An 18,858-nucleotide genomic window follows, 5' to 3' on the forward strand; every position below is an offset into this window, starting at 1 on the left:
GTGGAAAAGTTTGTTTATTTCAGTAATTCAACTCAAATTGTGAAAGTCGTGTATTAAATAAATTCAATGTACACAGACTGAAGTAGTTTAAGTCTTTGGTTCTTTTAATTGTGATGATTTTGGCTCACATTTAACAAAAACCCACCAATTCACTATCTCAACAAATTAGAATACTTCATAAGACCAATAAAAAAACATTTTTAGTGAATTGTTGGCCTTCTGGAAAGTATGTTCATTTACTGTACATGTACTCAATACTTGGTAGGGGCTCCTTTTGCTTTAATTACTGCCTCAATTCGGCGTGGCATGGAGGTGATCAGTTTGTGGCACTGCTGAGGTGGTATGGAAGCCCAGGTTTCTTTGACAGTGGCCTTCAGCTCATCTGCATTTTTTGGTCTCTTGTTTCTCATTTTCCTCTTGACAATACCCCATAGATTCTCTATGGGGTTCAGGTCTGGTGAGTTTGCTGGCCAGTCAAGCACACCAACACCATGGTCATTTAACCAACTTTTGGTGCTTTTGGCAGTGTGGGCAGGTGCCAAATCCTGCTGGAAAATGAAATCAGCATCTTCAAAAAGCTGGTCAGCAGAAGGAAGCATGAAGTGCTCCAAAATTTCTTGGTAAACGGGTGCAGTGACTTTGGTTTTCAAAAAACACAATGGACCAACACCAGCAGATGACATTGCACCCCAAATCATCACAGACTGTGGAAACTTAACATTGGACTTCAAGCAACTTGGGCTATGAGCTTCTCCACCCTTCCTCCAGACTCTAGGACCTTGGTTTCCAAATGAAATACAAAACTTGCTCTCATCTGAAAAGAGGACTTTGGACCACTGGGCAACAGTCCAGTTCTTCTTCTCCTTAGCCCAGGTAAGACGCCTCTGACGTTGTCTGTGGTTCAGGAGTGGCTTAACAAGAGGAATACGACAACTGTAGCCAAATTCCTTGACACGTCTGTGTGTGGTGGCTCTTGATGCCTTGACCCCAGCCTCAGTCCATTCCTTGTGAAGTTCACTCAAATTCTTGAATCGATTTTGCTTGACAATCCTCATAAGGCTGCGGTTCTCTCGGTTGGTTGTGCATCTTTTTCTTCCACACTTTTTCCTTCCACTCAACTTTTTGTTAACATGCTTGGATACAGCACTCTGTGAACAGCCAGCTTCTTTGGCAATTAATGTTTGTGGCTTACCCTCCTTGTGAAGGGTGTCAATGATTGTCTTGTGGACAACTGTCAGATCAGCAGTCTTCCCCATTATTGTGTAGCCTAGTGAACCAAACTGAGAGGCCATTTTGAAGGCTCAGGAAACCTTTGTAGGTGTTTTGAGTTGATTAGCTGATTGGCATGTCACCATATTCTCATTTGTTGAGATAGTGAATTGGTGGGTTTTTGTTAAATGTGAGCCAAAATCATCACAATTAAAAGAACCAAAGACTTAAACTACTTCAGTCTGTGTGCATTGAATTTATTTAATACACGAGTTTCACAATTTGAGTTGAATTACTGAAATAAATGAACTTTTCCACGACATTCTAATTTATTGAGATGCACCTGTATGTAATAAAACCATGCATTCATATTTATACTTGCATTTAGTTAGCAGACATGAGGGTGTGCATCATTGGAGCGGGGGTCATCGGCCTCTCCACCGCTCAGAGCATCTACCAGCACTTTCACAGCAGGATCAGCCCCCTCACCATAGAGGTGTATGCTGATGTCTTCACTCCACTCACCACCAGCGACGGGGCAGCTGGACTCTGGCAGCCGTATCTCTACGACAAGGGCAATGTGCATGAAACGTGAGCTTTCAGTGTCAGTAAAAGTGTCAGTGAATCGGTTGAAGCACATCCTCATGTTTCTCAGTTAACCTGAAGAACCCAAGATGCTGTATAGTCTATAGCAGCAAGTAAAATGTTTTATTTACTTTTCTCAGTAAATGGAACAAAGAGACGTTTGACTATCTACAAAGTTGCCTCACCTCGCCAGATTCAGTGAAAATGGGAATCTTCCTTCAGTCTGGCTACAATCTGTGCACTGAACCCCTGCCAGTAAGAACATTATCTTTCCATTGCATATAATGTCATTATCTACAGAATGGCATATAATAAACCGCAAGTTCTGACACACGGGACATACTGTAACCGACCCATCTCACTGACCCAAGAGATAATAGTGAAAATGACTCAATCTCTCTGCTCCCCTCAAACAGGACCCCTCATTTAAAGATGCGGTGTTGGGTTTTCGCCAGCTGACTAAACGTGAACTAGACATGTTCCCGGGATACAGGTACTTATCAACTGCATCTCATCACAAGCTATTTCTATAATTTGATGACGCTTACTTGTTTTGTTGTTTTACCCTTTGATGGTTGTAGTATTTATTTTTGTAAAATTGCATATGTCACTTTTCCATTTTCCTTCTATCTTTTCAGTTTTGGTTGGTTTAACACCGCTCTCATGATTGAAGGAAAGACATACCTGCCCTGGCTTATGGACTGGTGAGAGATTCCTGTTATCTAATCAGTAACCAACATTAGAATGGGAATGAAATAGAATATACAGTGGAGCTCAAGAGTCCACAATTCAAACTGTAATATAAGCTTAGAAATTGTTACATTTTAAAAATATATATAAAACAAATAAGCATTTTGACTTAAAATGAATAAGTAATCTTTTAGATTTCTAGACTTGTATATTACATGTATATCATGTGTCTAGACATCTTGCATATAGGTGTGTCTCCAATTTTTACATGAATATTTGTATTCTTCTGTTTTACTGTATATGCATCAGAATAACTTATGCATGTATATAGTCATGTAAAATCAGTTGTGAATCAGTTACTCTTTTCTGGTCTAACAATGATTAACACTATCTTTGACACCTTGGTCACATTTCTGTGTTTTCTGTAGGTTAAGACAAAGAGAGGTCAAGTTTTATCAGAGGAAGATTGGTTCATTTAAAGAGGTCTGAGCAATTGCTTTTTCATTTCCATTCATCTTTTTTAAATTAAAAGATCAGTATTAAGTGTGACAGTTGAGACATTTACAATGTAACAAAATAATTCCATTTCAAATAAAGACTGATCTTTACAACTTTCTATTCATCAAAGACTCTTGAAAAAAAGTATCATCATTCCCACAAAAATATTAAGCAGCACAACTGTTTTCATCATTGATAATATATATGTAGAAATGACAAATCGCATATTAGAATGATTTCTGAAGGATCATGTGACACTGAAGACTGGAGTAATGTCTGCTGAAAATTAACTTTGACATCACAGAAATAAATACATTTTAACATGTATTTAAATAGTTGTTAAAATATATAAAACAGTTCTTTTGTAATAATATTGTAATAATATTTCACAATATTACTGCTTTTATTGTATTTTATTCAGCATAAGAGATTTAAACATTAAAATATCTTAGCTACCCCAAACTTTTGAATGGTAGTGTATATGTTAACTTGATTGTTAAAATCAGTAAGATTACCTTACACTAGTTTTAACATAACATATTATAAGCAGATTCTCTAACTCTAATTTAATTAATTTAATGTTCCGATTATGCTTGCCTCATATATACTGTAAAAAAGTAATCATAAAATTTGTAATTTGTAATGACCTCAAAAATGGGCTTCAGTTGGCAGATAGTGGTGCTGATGTTATCATCAACTGCTCCGGTGTCCGATCAGGAGACCTCCAGCCTGATCCTGAGCTCCAGCCAGCCAGAGGACAGATCATTAAGGTGAGGTTTAGTGGATAAAAGTCAATCAGACATAAAGCATTTACATGGAACTGCTCTGATCTCTTGTTTTTTATATCAACAGGTAGACGCTCCCTGGTTGAAACACTGGATCCTCACACATGATTCCTCATCAGGAGTCTATAACTCACCGTACATCATTCCTGGGTGAGCCTCTTCATGATGACACTTTTCTGCATTTACAGTAATCTAAAGAAAACTGAAATAAAATAAAATGTAAATAATAGATCAAAAAAATATTTAAAACGTTGCATTTTCAATCTGGAATACGTCCAGGGTCATATGACGTTGCTAAAAAGAACATTATTTTGTGTATTTGGTTTAAGGTTCAAAAAACACATTATTTTCCACATACTGTACATTATTGTTCCTCCTCTATGCCCCGCCTTTCTGAAACGCGTCGATTTTTACAAAGCTCATCGGTCTGAAAAGCGAGGTGTGCTCTGATTGGCTAACTATCCAGTGCATTGTGATTGGCCGAATACCTCAAGCGTGTGACGGAAATGTTACGCCCTTTACCATACTGTGATGCCCTGTCCCGGAGTGACAAGGCAAAACTAGTAAAACCCATTATAAACGAGGCATTTGTTGCATCCAGTGGAGACATAATTACGGATTATAATGACTTATACTGTCTTTTTATGCATTGCTTTGTATCGCGCCGCGTAAACATAAAACCATGTCTGCATTTGTGATCGGATAAATGACAAACAAGCGCTACTCTACACTGCTCAAAACTCGCGTTTGAATCATCAGTGACAAATTCTTTAAATATGAAAACGTACTTACAGACTGTGAGTCAGAACAGCCGGCATTGTAGTCTACTCTCCCAGGATCAGGAAACAGTCCTCCATAAAATGTGCTGCACACATCTGAATATTTGGGTTGAAGTGTTCTGGAACAGTGTTGTAAATACAACTTAACCACTGATTTCTAGTTGTGTCCTCTTTTGGAAGACCAAACAAAGTAGTTTCGCTTTTGCAACGAAACACACGGCTCTTCATGACATGGCAGCGGTGGCAACAATACTACAGCAAGAATCAAAGTTACGCCTTCTTTCTTTGCGTGAACATTTGGACGGTGTTATGTAAATCTTCCCACATTGTGATGTAGACATGTGGGGGCGTGTTTAAACGAGGCGTTTTAGGAGGGCGTGGACAAGTCTTAACTTTTATAAAGAATATCTCTTTGGGTTTGAGACTTTAGTCTTTGCAACTTTAGGGATCTTATCTATTCACGAACAGCTTGTAACACTCCAAAGAGAAAGGAAAACTTCGCATCATATGTGCTAAAATGACTAAAGCTAAAATAAAAAAGAAATTGAAGCTAAATGTAAATATATAAAAAACTAAAACAAATGACAAAGGCACAACAATATTGATAAAAATTATACTTAAAATAAAATGAAAACTGAAAATATAAAATAAAAGCTAAATGAAAATATTAATAAATACTGGGATGGTATGTAATACTAAAATAACACGTAATAACAAGCATTGTTGCTAATTTTTCACTTATGTTTGTAATGAAGTGCAGTGTAGTCTTGTCTTAGCGCTACCTCAGGTAATTTTGTCTCTGCAGGAGTCGTTTAGTCACTGTGGGTGGAGTTTTCCAAGTAGGAAACTGGAATCTGCAGAACAGTTCTGTTGACCATAAAGGAATCTGGGAAGCCGCCTGCAAGCTTGAGCCCAGTCTACAGGTAGTTTCAGCCATTTTAGCCTTGCTAAATTAGTGTTTGTTTGAGTGGCATGAATGGATTGGATGCCGTTTTTTTTCTCTAGCGTGCACGGATAGTAGAGGACTGGACTGGTCTCAGGCCCGCACGCAGCAAAGTTAGACTGGAGAGAGAGACCATACGATCTGAACCAACCTCGTTTGAGGTGAGCTCATAGAATGACCATTACACTTAAGATCTGATGCCATTTTACAACATAAATATCCAAGATAATATATGATTAATAAAGAGCCCCTAAATGGACATGTTATTGGAAAAATATGCAAAGTTTAAAGTGTTCAAAGTAAATGATTTTTTCATTTTTCCTTCCATCTCATATTTTTTCCATCATGATGTCCCTTTAGGGCTCCGCAGATTCACGATTCTCTGTTCGCACACTATGTTTTCGTTTTCTTTCACCTCAGGTCATTCATAACTACGGACATGGTGGTTTTGGACTGACCATCCATCGTGGATGTGCTGAGGAAGCTGCTCGTCTCTTTGGACAGATCCTGGAGCAGAAAGGCCTGCTAGCACACTCTAAATCACGTCTCTAATAGATCTATGCCTCTGGACAAATGTTTAGACATGTTATCTACAGTATCAATTCTTATTCTCACTAATCTAATAACAATTATCACACTGATTCCCCCAAGAGATAATGAATCTTCAGAATTTCATACATTTCTCTACATTTCTCTGCACTAATCTATAATAAAGATACATATACTCACTTTTTTTTTTCTTGAAGCATAATTTATTGTTATCATACATGTACATCCAGTGCAGTGGCAAGAGATCTGTGCGCACAGACACAAAACACAAAAGGCAGGCAACTCTCTGCACTCACAGGAACAGCTGCACACTTCCCATCATGCCACACACATACCCACTGTACAGTCGAAAAGGCAGAAATACAAATAACCGAATATAGCATTGAGCAGTCGAGCTGAATAAACAAAGATTGTTGCTAAATGTTGTGTGTTTCGATGCAAGCCGTTGTTTGAAAAATGCGCTTGGAGCCTGATGTGCTAGAATAGACAATCATAAAATACATGTGACCTACAGACCTGCTCTGATGAAAGCCACTTGCTATTGTTTTATTGTTATTGAGCTGTATTTTAAGATAGTAAGAATCCAATAACCTTTGATATGCCTGATTATAAGGGATCAACTGGAGTTTATACACTTTACATGAGTGATTGCAGTTGGCAGCTGGTGAAAGGATGAAGAGAGGTGCTCTCAAGTGCTGAGCGGTGCGAAATGAAGACTTTGGTGTCCACTAGATACATCACTGGTGTCAGAGAAAGTCTAAAACTGTGAATGGATGGTAAATGGTTGAAAAAAAGCAAGATGGCAGACCCCAAACTGGTGCATTGTCTGATTAATAGCAGCATCCTGTCTGCTTCAATGAAGAGATAAAAGTTCTCATGACTTTGCCAAAGGAATGCTGGAGTGTAAAGCCCTCTTAAAAAAATTTAACAAATCCTCTTTCTACTTGCTGTCGTACTAAACCTGTCACAATCGTATATTCTCTTATGCTATCTTTCAACTTCATGACTTCAGGTTCAAATCTTTTGTTGTTCAAATGCTGCTCAGATCCTCTGAACATGTGAGAGTGATTTCATGTGTTATAATGCAATTTGTCATGTTTTAGATCGATTTTCGACCCATTTTCTGTTCCTTTGGGCAAAAGGGGAGTATTATGTGATGGGAATCTATTCCACTCCATTTCTCTGGTTTGGAGGTTCATAAAAAGAAACCCTGCAACCTTTGGTGGAGGAATGTATCATTAATAGATGGATTTAAATCAAAACCAAGAGTTCTTAAAATGCTATTCCTTTGTGGACATACATTGCTTGTTTGTTTTTTTTTTACAGAAAAGATTCCAAATTTCTTCTACAAAGTCTATCTGTGGTGTTTCTTAGTCCTGTGATCCAGAGCTGGAATGTGGAATCCCTCCAGGACTGTGGTCTGAGGCCCGTCCCATCATCTCCTGACCCCACTCTCTGTGACTGGACTCCTGGAGGCCTCGTCCTGTGGTCTCTATGGGCAGGGCACAGGAAGCGATAGCAGCCAGCAAACAGCGTCCTATGATCCTTCAGAAATCATTCTAATATGCTGATTTCATGCTCAAGAAACATTTCTTCTTATTATTACTGCTGAAAATGGTTGTGCCGCTTATTGTTTTTGCATAAACCACAACACATTTTTCAGGATTCAAAAGAATATAGTATAAATAATAGTGTGTAATAGTTTAGTGTATAGAAAAATGTGAACACAAACCTTGCTTTGAGTTTTTTTGTCATAAATGTAAAATAATTTTAAGTACAAACTTATTAATGAATCATCATTTCTGAAAACATTTACACACATGCAGTTAATGAATGAGCCCCCTTATCTTTTTCGTTTCTCTTTTTTAGTCATATTTCTGGTAACTCTTTGAATTGTTGTTCGCAGAGTGAGTTTTTTTGCAAGCTGGACTCAAAATCATGCAGCCCACATGAGCACCAGAGCTCAGCACATCAGATCATTTGCCCAAACTGCCACAGATTCAACGCCACTGGAATACAGGAAGGGTTTTAACTCTTAAAAGTAAATATAAAAAGTAAATAAAAAATAGCAAGTATATTGGATCTCCAGCATTTATAATATCTAAAAAATATTTGTTATAAAACATAGTTCCGGTCCTTGATTCTGATTGGTTGAGCCAAGTTCGAAGCTGTTGTAAATTACTCTACAAACACACACCTTTGTTTACGTTTGTGTGTTGCTCTGCAACCGCTTTGAACCACAACCGTTTCTGAAGAACTACATTGTTTGGCGGAAGAATAATGTTTTTACTAATATACTGTATTTACACTTTATTTGCTCTGTTTTATTTTGTGAAACCTTACTACGTATATGGAATAACCGTTTTATAAAAGCAATAAGCCCCGTGAAGCCATGGTTTACAGTGAATTTATAACAGCTAAAGGGGTTTTCCGCTTCGCATCGTGCCTAACAACACCCCTTAGCTGTTATAAATTCACTGAAAACCACGGCTTCTTGGGGCTTATTGCTTTATTATAATATTTGTTGGTTTTTAGTTAATTTTTGATTGGGTATTTACATTATTCTTTATTTTATGTCTTTTATTTGTTATTTCCACACCTGTGCCACAAATGGTGTGATGAGAGCTCCAACCCGAGCCATCCCACTACTGGTGCCCAAACCCAGTGCTCTCGTGGCTGTGGGATACACCTGCAAAATAAATACTGAGTGAGTTACAACAAAGATCTTCTCAGTGTGAACATTGAACTGTTACTTAACCACAGGGTGGTTAGTGAATTGACCTATATGACCTACATGGACCTATTACTTCACTAAAGTTTCTTCAGCATGCTGTTATGCTGTAAACACTTTCAAAATCAGTTAAATATCACTGACAGAGATTAATGTAGTTAGGTAAACTGCTTCGCTCTTTTAGGTAATATACAGTCAGTAACTACGTTCTTAAGCAACCTACAGACACTCTATGTAATATTCAACCCTTCAGTCCTGTTTCTGGAGATGAACTCCAGTGGTTCATGAAAAGTAGTCAGGTGAGCTGTTGCAATGGCTGCCAAGTGGTGGGAGTGAGCCAGGACCTGGACGCTTCCCAAGGTCAAAATCCTTCTCCAGCACAGCTGTTGCCTTGAGCAAAACATTTAACACTACACTGACAGTCTACAGGCTTTACTCTCCATACAGTTTATCTGCCAAGAGTGTCAAATGTTCAATTACATATTCCTTTGACAGGGCAAAGAAGGATAGAGCTTCCCTTTGAGCCTCAGTTCTTCCACAAAATAATTCTATATCAACTGAAATGAATTGGAAAAGAGTTCTCACCTCAGGGGTGTACACATATGCAGCCTGGAAACCTCCAGCGATAAAAGCCCTCGCAATGAATATAAATACGGTCAAAGACGTCCTGCAATATAGGCAATGTAGTTAATCACAGTATGTTCACAAATGTGATTACCACAGGCTTGAATGCACTATAAAAATTACAGTAATAGAAGTGCTTCTGACCTTCCCACACAGCCGTAGAGTGGCACAATGCAGAGGGAGAAGACAAAGAAACACAATGCCATAGTTATCCTCCTCCCTAATCGATCAATCGCCCACAGGGTCACCAGCAGGCCTGTGATGCATCAATCAATACGTTTGCCACATTCTCTTTATGCCTGCCATAACTTATTTAAAAATTAGATGTTAAAGGAATAGTTCACTCAGAAAATTAACATTTGCTGAAACGTCAAAATGTAGATGAGTTTGTTTCTTCATTGGAACAGATTTGAAGAGATTTAGCATTTAGCTCACCAACGGATCCTCTGCAGTGAATGGGTGCCGTCAGAATGAGAGTCCAAACAGCTGATAAAAACATCACAATAATCCCCTCTAGTCTATCTCAAAATCCACTGACATTTGGTTAGAATTGTTTTGGAATGTTTTGGTGCATTCACTGCAGAGGATCCATTGGTGAGCAAGTGATGTAATGCTTAATTTACAATCAAACCAAAATGTATTCAGACACATTCAACGTTCCTCACAGTATCACATTTTATTCGCTATAGTTAGCGAATAGTAAAATGGTAATAAAATACGACAAGAACACAGTTAAACTGTGTCAGAACAAATTCATCTTGATAATGTCAGATAAAATGACACTGTGCACCTTCTATATATGTTATTATCTAAAAGCTGCTTGTGATGGGCTTTGGTTCATTGTGTGACTTTCTCATCACCTCCTGCATTTGGAGGTCATCGGTGTATTACAAAGGTACAGAACAGATTTCAGTACTTCAATAGGTTGGTATATTAACATTATATCAATTAATGAAATTATGGAATTTGACTGTAAATTTAAGTTAAAACTGTAAAACCTAAAACGTTGCTACCGTATTTTTTTTCCGTAAAATTCTGGCAACCACAGCTGCCGTTTCTTTATCGTAAATTTTACGGAATTGTTTTTACAGTGAAGGTATATGTAATGGATTAGGTTGAATAGCTGTCAGTACACAATTAGATAATACCGATTTAGGTCAACCAATTACCAAGCAATGCTTAATTTTGTTCAGTCTGTGGTGAAAAAGGTCACATTAGCAATTAAAGCAAAACATGGTAAGGTCAAAGTGTCTAATTTTTATAAAATTTACTGGTAGTCCAATTTTTGGGTATAATATGTCACAGTTTACTTTATTTTGCTATCCTCCCTTACATAAATGAACTATAGTGTCCTGCACCCACTAGTAAAAAGATATAAAAAATGATATCTGGTGTCTGAATAATTCAAAATTCAGGGTTCAGAATGGCCTTAGAGTGAGTGCATTTTCATTTTTGAATGAGCTATTCCTTTAATGGCATTATAATTCAAATATATACCAGGAAACTCAGAAAGTGTGGTCCACAGAAGGTCTTTGTAATCATCTGAATTCAGATATTTGCACTCCAAACTGCAACTTGGCTCCCTTTTACTGCCCTTCGCCCCTAGAGGGAGACACGACCAATATATACACACAGAATCCATTGGTTGTGTATCGTTAGCATTCTACCACTCTATAGTTTGAAATTATATTAAACACACTGGTTTACATACTATTTAAAAAAAATAACATTAGGCAGTATACAGGTTATACTGTACAGTATTGAATAATTGTGGTATTCTATTCTATACATAGTCCTTACATTCTCGCACTATGCTCCGGTCTGTTTTTTAAACACACAAAAGCTTTCACTCACTACCACAGGCGCCTCCCTCCTGGAAAAGCTCAGTGGTCAGCAAAACCACACCATAATATGAGAATGCATTAGAGAACCTGCATCAGAAAGCACACAATAAACAGAATATGAACGAAAGCAGCAAGAACACAAAACTTTGTGGAATATCTGAGTGAAATTGCGAAACAAAAAGAGTGAGATGTGACAAAAATCTCAGGGAACAAAAAAAGTCCTTTAAAGCTTTAGTAGTATACATGTACATAATGTGATTGAATGAGTGTTCACACAATAATTAATAGAACTTTGGAGAACCATCTTACCATATGAACCAGAGCAGAACAGTGGTCCAACGGAAATGTGGAGAGAAAAGATCTTGAATTTTCCCCCTGTCCTCCTGAACACAAAAAATAATAATTGTACCCAAAAAAAAGAGAGATAAAATGACAAAATATGTATAAGAGAGAGAGAGAGAATAAATACAGTAATACTGTGAAATATTATTAAAATGAAAAATAACTGCTTTCTATTTTAACATATTATATATATATATATATAATTTATTCCTGTCATGGCACATCTGAATTTAGCAGCCATTACTCCAGTTTTCAGTGAAACATTTAGTATTATCAATGCTGAAAATGGTTGCACTGCTTAATATTTTTGCAGAAACCATTTTTTAGGATTCTTTGATGAATAGAAATTCAAAAGAATAACAATATAAGTAGTATAAATAATATTATCTAATAGTTTTCTACAGACAAAAACATAAACATGTGGTTTAAGTTGGTTCTATTTTTTTTCATAAATTTAGGATCATTTCAAGTACAAACATAATAATGAATCATAATGTCTGTATGAAAACGTTCACACACCAATGCAGATTGCCTATAACACACTGAATTATAGTTAATCATTCAAGCTATGATGATACCTGTATTTAAAGAATAGAATAGAATAGAATATTACCTCTATCAACAGAATGCAAGTGGCTCTGGACCGCATGGGGAGAAACTCAGCATACAATGTTACTCTTATAGGAGAGATCAAAAGCTTGCTGTAAGTCTCTAATTATTTCATGATATTCTTATATAAAATGGTAAACTGTAATGGAGAATTTATAGATTAAAAGAACTTGCAAATCTCCTTACCATAATTCATTAAATGTTTGTACGCTACCATTCAAAAGTTTGGGGTCAGAGCAGAATGACTTTCTTTTTTATTTAATTTTTACTTTTATTTAACATGGATGCATTAAAAAAAATTCATCACAGGACTAAATTAAATATTAAAATCTATTCAAATTGATTTTCAATTGAAATATTTCACAATATTACAGTATTTCTGACCAAATGCATCCTTGATGAGAATAAGACTTTATTTAGTTTTTTTAAAACGTTTAAAAATCCGCACGACGCCAAACTTCTAAACGGTTGTGTGTGCATTCAGATCCGAGTCACACTTACGATTGTGGAGCCCCTCCAATGCCGAAGCCCACCAGAGCTCTGAGGAACAGGATCCATCCGTATATAGGTGCAAACGCACTGAGGAGGCTGTAAAACAGGGTCCATAATACACTCATCTTCAAACCCTACCACAAACACACACACACACACACACACACACACACACACACACAGCTCGAATCAGTCCCCGCTGGTGCACAGTGAGATTAGAAACAACATTTGTGCCGTTGGATATGCACATACTGCTCTTTAATTTATAAACATACTCACTGTTTTTCTCCCATATCTATCAGATATGTTTCCCCATAATGAAGAACTGATCATCATTCCAATAAATACTGCCTGTTTCAGAGAAGGTAAGAGACTCATTACATATGCATCAGTGCGGTTATTCAGGCAAACTAATTTATGAACGATGCAAAGCTTAACGGAACAAGATCAAACCCTACCACAAACACACACACACACACACACACACACACAGCTCGAATCAGTCCCCGCTGGTGCACAGTGAGATTAGAAACAACATTTGTGCCGTTGGACATGCACATACTGCTCTTTAATTTATAAACATACTCACTGTTTTTCTCCCATATCTATCAGATATGTTTCCCCATAATGACGAACTGATCATCATTCCAATAAATACTGCCTGTTTCAGAGAAGGTAAGAGACTCATTACATATGCATCAGTGCGGTTATTCAGGCAAACTCATTTATGAACGATGCAAAGCTTAACGGAACAAGAACATTTCTACTGCCAACCCTGTCTAAAAAAGCATGAGGGGAGTCATTATTGACTCAAGGAGTAGTGTACAGTACCGAAGTTAGCAGTGCCACCTCCCAGCTGGGCAGTGCCCACTCACAGTGCAGTTGAGGGGCCAATATACTGAGAATCATCATCTCCATGGCGTCGGCCATCTGCACACAAATACAACCATCAGAAATATGGAAACAAATATAGCAACTTTTAACATTTACAGCTTATAAAATAATAAAATGTTTCATTTCAAAGCCAAACTGATTGTAATTATACAGGGATGTGAGGGTACGACAATTATTCCCTCTCTGGATTTCGTTTAAGTTTTGTTACCCAGGAAAGTCCAGTCAGGATGGACAGTTTCCACTGGAACGTTCCAAAGCCAATGGCTTCCACTGCATCCTCAACCATGAAGGTATCTGTTAAAAGAGCAACATATGGAGAACAGTTCTGCCTTAAAGATGCTTAGTGAGCTGTCTGATAATGCAATCATCTATCCTGTATTTTGGAAGCATTTAACGTGCTCAAAAGTGTTATTTTAGTATAATTTATATACGATTACAGTATTTATTAACACCTTGCATTAGCTCTTTTTTTTCATTTTAATTTTAGTTTAAGCTTCGTTCATTTTTTAATGTGCATGTTTTAGTTTAGTTTTTAAATGTATTTCTGCTGAATTTATTTTTATTTCGGTTTTAGTGTTAGTAATTTACTTCAGTTTAAACTTTTTTTCTTCAGTAAATTTTATTTCTGTTATTTGCCAGGGCAACATTTCTAATTTTCATTTAAGTGTTTGGTGGCACTTCAGTATAGTGACCAATTCTCACTATTAATTGCTTGTTTGCATGCATATTATAGTGTATTGGCTATTTATTAGCACTTCTAAAGTACATATTCTGTATGACCATATTCTACATCCCTAATCCTACCCAACACCTACACTTAAACAGTAATTAGGAGTTTATTGACGTTAAAAGTCGTAGTTAATAGTTAATTAATAGCCAGAATCGGACCTTAAAATAAAGTGTGACCAAGTTTTTTTTTTTTTTTTAGTTTTTCAAATATTTATATTTTATTTCAGCTTTATTTTAAATAACAAAAAAAATTACAAATCAACTAAATAAATCGATTTTAAAAAGTTTTGGTTAACAGTGGTTTTGAGCCCTGGCTCAAGAAATATTCCTGAAAAACACATTTGTGACCCTGGACCACAAAACCAGTCATAAGGGTCAATTTTTAGAAATTGAGATTTATACATCATCTGAAAGCTGAATAAATAAGCTTTCCATTGATGTATGGTTTGTAAGGATAGGACAAAACAATCTGGAATCTGAGGGTGCAAAAAAAATCTAAATATTGAGAAAATCAGATTTAAAGTTGTCCAAAAAAGGTCTTAGCAATGCATATTACTAATCAAAAATGAAGTTTTGATATATTTACGGTAAGAAATTGACAAAATATCTTCATGGAACATAATCTTTACTTAATATTCCTAATGATTTTTGGCATAAAAGAAAAGTCAATAATTTTGACCAATGTATTGTTGGCTATTCCTACAAATATACCTGTGCTACTTAGGTATTAGGACTGGTTTTGTGGTCCAGGGTCACATTTAGAAAGAAAGGAAACACCTTTTCAAAAATGTAACAACTGGTGAACAATAAACATATTAATGAACTAATCATACCATCAGTGGGGTTGGCAAATTCCCGAGGCACCGGAGCAGCATCGGCCAGGGAAACAGACTCCATATCCATCCGTCCTCCCTCCTCCTGCAAAGCCTCTTCCCTGCCGCCACACTCATCCTCTGAGCGAGTGCTTTCACCTGTACGCCGAAATTTCACCACTCTGTCAGAGAGACAACCAGGCAGACAGATAATAAGGTACAGAATCAACCAGATCGACACATTTCTGAAGCGCTGCATAAGAATGGTTCTGAGCCAATGACTAAAACAGCCAATAAGGAGAGGATTCAGAATGAAATATGCTCTATATCGTTCTGCTGCGGCCTGACAGCTTAATCACAGCTTTAGCAATGCCTATGCATAATATAGCAGCAGCCCATGCAGCCAACACACAGTATATGCTGTTTTTTGTAATGTGGCAGGCCAAAATAAATCATTCGACAGAACAAGGATCTGTATGTGGAATACAGCTGCAATGTGCAGGACAGAATAATGCACATAATAAGAGACTGTTGCCAAGGTGATGAGAGAGCTTGCTGTTTGTGCAATCCCTCTTCTGGGGTTCTGGAATGAAAGCACAAGCGAAAGCCCGACGTGCGAAGAGACTGTGGAGCGATGTTTGAAACTGTGACTCACAACCGACAGCCTTAATGGGGCGACCGGATGACAGGCATCTTCTCACTGAATGAAAACTGCTGTTTGAAGAAAACAACAACAGATGCTCTAGAGTTAGTCGGGGGGATTTTACTCTACAAATATCCTCACAGCTATGAAGACAGATTGGATCAGGGAGCAGTAAATAAGAGGAGCACACAGATATCCCACGGTGTAATTACTGTAATTGCAGTGCTCACAGCGACACTATGAGCAATAAAGCTTTCATGAGCAGACAGGCAGTGTAATTAAACAGATGACCTCTCCACGCTCAGCAGAGACAAATGTTTCTCTGGGAGCGCTCAAAAAAAACAGAAACCATCTGAAATTAGCAACGGTTTCGATGACAGAACAGACACGAGCTCCTGCAGACATTAAGAAAATGCCAAGAATGTGACGATTTCATCAGTTTTATTTTGAAAAAGACTGAAGCCTTGCTGAAACAAGCTACAATTAAGAGCGCTGCCATCATGATTTCTGCACACCGTCAGATGGCGACTGGGCCTACTGCCAAGCATCAGCAGCACAGGAATAACATCAGCAAAAGCAGGCAGTGTATTCAAAACTCTTACATGCATCAGTGGAAAGACCTTTACTGCAACACAGATGATCAGTGACACACGAGGACAGATTTACATTTATTTGTAACTTGCACTGTCTTGTTAAGATGCCACTGAAGCACTGGGCGATCAGTCATCAAGACCAAGACGTTTGGCTGTTCACGAATGGCCTCATTCCTGTTAAAACCAGTCATACTTTGTGCTGTACTGAAAATCCTTTACCTAATATGGTTTTCTCTGTCCAAAATGACCGGCCTTTTAAAAACTGCCCGTAAGTTCCAAAACGATTCACAAAACCTGTGTAAAACATTTAAAAAAAGACTGATTTGATAACAATATAGCAGAACTCTATAAGCAATTTTTGGGAACACTACAAGTGCAGCAAGGTGGGGGTGGAGGGACAAAAATATTTTGGTAAGGGTTTATACCAATCATGAGCAAAGTTGATAAGTTTTAGTCCAATGTGATAATATTAACTAGCATTTCTGGGGAAAAAGTCCAAAAATCCAAAACACAACATAAAGGATATTTAAGCTTTTTGCTATAATGTAAAAATGTTTGTAAATTGAACAGAAAAAGAAAGTAAAAATGTTACAATAAAAACTTTAGCTTACCATATAAAGTTTAAAATTATACTAGCTTTAACAGAGATAAATTCAATTTTAGCTTCAGCTTTTAGAAGCATAATAAAGTATTAATGACCATACATGTGATTTACAATAAAATATTACTTTATGATGAAAATAATATTGCATTTAATAGGACAACACAGTATATTTTTGTAGGCTTATGTACAATTTATAATAGGCTATATATTTTATAATAACTTTTTTAAAGTGAATTTCTGGAAACCTGCTTCTTCCCTTTTTTAAATTTTTTTTTTAAGGTTTTTAATTTAACCTTGGGTTAACATATTTTCTTTATACCCTGGCTTAAGCAACATTTCAGTTTATAATTTTGAAAAGTGCTTAGTGCTGTATTTAACCCTAGGTTAAGAAGCCCTGCCACAGAAATCATTTAAGAATCATTTAAAATGTGAACAAAAAGGTCAATAAAAAGTGAATCGGTGAGTTGAATGAGTTGAAAATGTTCTATAAGGCCAATCAAATTGAATACGTGTTATTGCGTGAAACTATTTGAACAGCATTCAAAGTGATCTGTGAGCAGAATGAGTGTCTACACCACATTAAAACCCCACTCAGACACAAATAACCATTGCGTTATTCAATGGAATCGTCATGTACAACGCAAATGAATCAATGGACGAGGAAATATTAAATGCAACACAACGTTACTGCTTTAAAATTCATAAACAGTTGAATCTACTTGATCTGTTTACCAAACATACACCTTTGCCAATCCATACTGGCAAAATATCCTTATTCTACATCAGCCTACATCTACAGCAGCCATTATGTAAGCAGTGATTTTTTCAAATAAGTTGCATGAAAATCAATATCACATTCTAGCAGCTGCAGATCTCTAAACGGGCTGAAATGAACGGAATAGTGTTTGCATGACGGCTCAGATCGGATGAAAGAAACGGCATGAAAAGCAGACTCACGGGAGCTGTCTTAACTGAAACAAATCATCGTCCATTATCGGTGTGTTCGTCGGGCTGCCGGTGTCTTTGTCTCATTGCCGTTACATTGCTGTCGGGTCGAGGCTGATTTCAGCACCGCGGGCGTGAGGACAGAGAAGAGCTCAGAGAGGGGCGGCGCGCTGCGGAGCGTCCATGATTCCTGCGCCTGTCGCGTCGCGTCGCTCGCTAGTGCTGGATCTCTGCAAAGGCACAAAGCACCGAATACGCTCAGGAGAGGATGAATCAAGACAATACACCTCCCCAAGAATTTCACTGACTTTTTTCCCCATTCACGTTTTTATTTCTATATTAAGTAGTAAAGTCAATTATATTCATACTTAAATGTTCAATGGCACAAAACATGTCTGTAAATGTTATAAATTACTGTAATAAATTAGATCTTAAAATAAAATAAATTATATGTTTGGATTTAGCTATGCCTTTTACTATGCCTACTAGTGCATGAGGTCATGTTTATTACAAAGATAAAGCTGATGATTCTACAGATATCCAGATTTCTATAATCTGCCGTCTAAAATCAAGGTTATAGAGCTGAATATTGAAGAACTAGCCTACTGACAAATCTAACAAAATACATTTAAAAGGGTACTTAGGCTACTGAAAGGATAATAAATAAAGAATAGTTCTGAGGAGTTGATGGATAACAAGTCTTTTTAATAAATTTTACACACACACACACACACACATATATATATATATATACAGTGGGGAAAAAAAGTATTTAGTCAGCCACCAATTGTGCAAGTTCCCTCACTTAAAAAGATGAGAGGCCTGTAATTTTCATCATAGGTATACCTCAACTATGAGAGACAAAACGAGAAAAAAAAATCCAGAAAATCACATTGTAGGATTTTTAAAGAATTTATTTGCAAATTATGGTGGAAAATAAGTATTTGGTCAATAACAA

General features: G+C 37.0%; 2 protein-coding genes across 3 annotated transcripts in view; one reads left to right on the plus strand and one right to left on the minus strand.

Annotated features, from left to right (window-relative positions):
• The window catches only part of LOC107597279 (D-amino-acid oxidase-like), a 14,616-nt gene extending 7,050 nt beyond the window's left edge, over positions 1-7,566 (plus strand). For both annotated transcript variants that reach the window (XM_016288288.1, XM_016288286.1), the window contains exons 2-11: positions 1,598-1,800; positions 1,935-2,049; positions 2,211-2,287; positions 2,433-2,498; positions 2,913-2,967; positions 3,648-3,752; positions 3,835-3,917; positions 5,352-5,469; positions 5,552-5,650; positions 5,910-7,566. In XM_016288288.1, coding sequence (XP_016143774.1) covers positions 1,607-1,800; positions 1,935-2,049; positions 2,211-2,287; positions 2,433-2,498; positions 2,913-2,967; positions 3,648-3,752; positions 3,835-3,917; positions 5,352-5,469; positions 5,552-5,650; positions 5,910-6,041 — 1,044 coding nt within the window. In that variant the 5' untranslated portion in view covers positions 1,598-1,606 and the 3' untranslated portion in view covers positions 6,042-7,566. The remainder of the gene's footprint in view (positions 1-1,597; positions 1,801-1,934; positions 2,050-2,210; positions 2,288-2,432; positions 2,499-2,912; positions 2,968-3,647; positions 3,753-3,834; positions 3,918-5,351; positions 5,470-5,551; positions 5,651-5,909) is intronic.
• Positions 7,567-8,625: 1,059 nt separating this feature from the next.
• On the minus strand, positions 8,626-18,102 carry LOC107597331 (synaptic vesicle 2-related protein-like). Its single transcript, XM_016288345.1, has 14 exons — positions 17,913-18,102; positions 15,137-15,297; positions 13,783-13,868; positions 13,512-13,610; positions 13,270-13,341; positions 12,690-12,814; positions 12,158-12,256; positions 12,099-12,111; positions 11,547-11,620; positions 11,248-11,324; positions 10,891-10,995; positions 9,538-9,649; positions 9,355-9,436; positions 8,626-8,727 (listed from the first exon to the last, which is right to left on the minus strand). The coding sequence occupies exons 1-14, from the start codon at positions 17,945-17,947 to the stop codon at positions 8,626-8,628; spliced, it is 1,242 nt and encodes a 413-aa protein (XP_016143831.1). The 5' UTR covers positions 17,948-18,102.
• Positions 18,103-18,858: the final 756 nt, after the last annotated feature.

Source organism: Sinocyclocheilus grahami, unplaced genomic scaffold (genome assembly GCF_001515645.1).
Source record: "Sinocyclocheilus grahami isolate Dianchi unplaced genomic scaffold, SAMN03320097.WGS_v1.1 scaffold230.1, whole genome shotgun sequence".
NCBI lineage: Eukaryota > Metazoa > Chordata > Actinopteri > Cypriniformes > Cyprinidae > Sinocyclocheilus > Sinocyclocheilus grahami.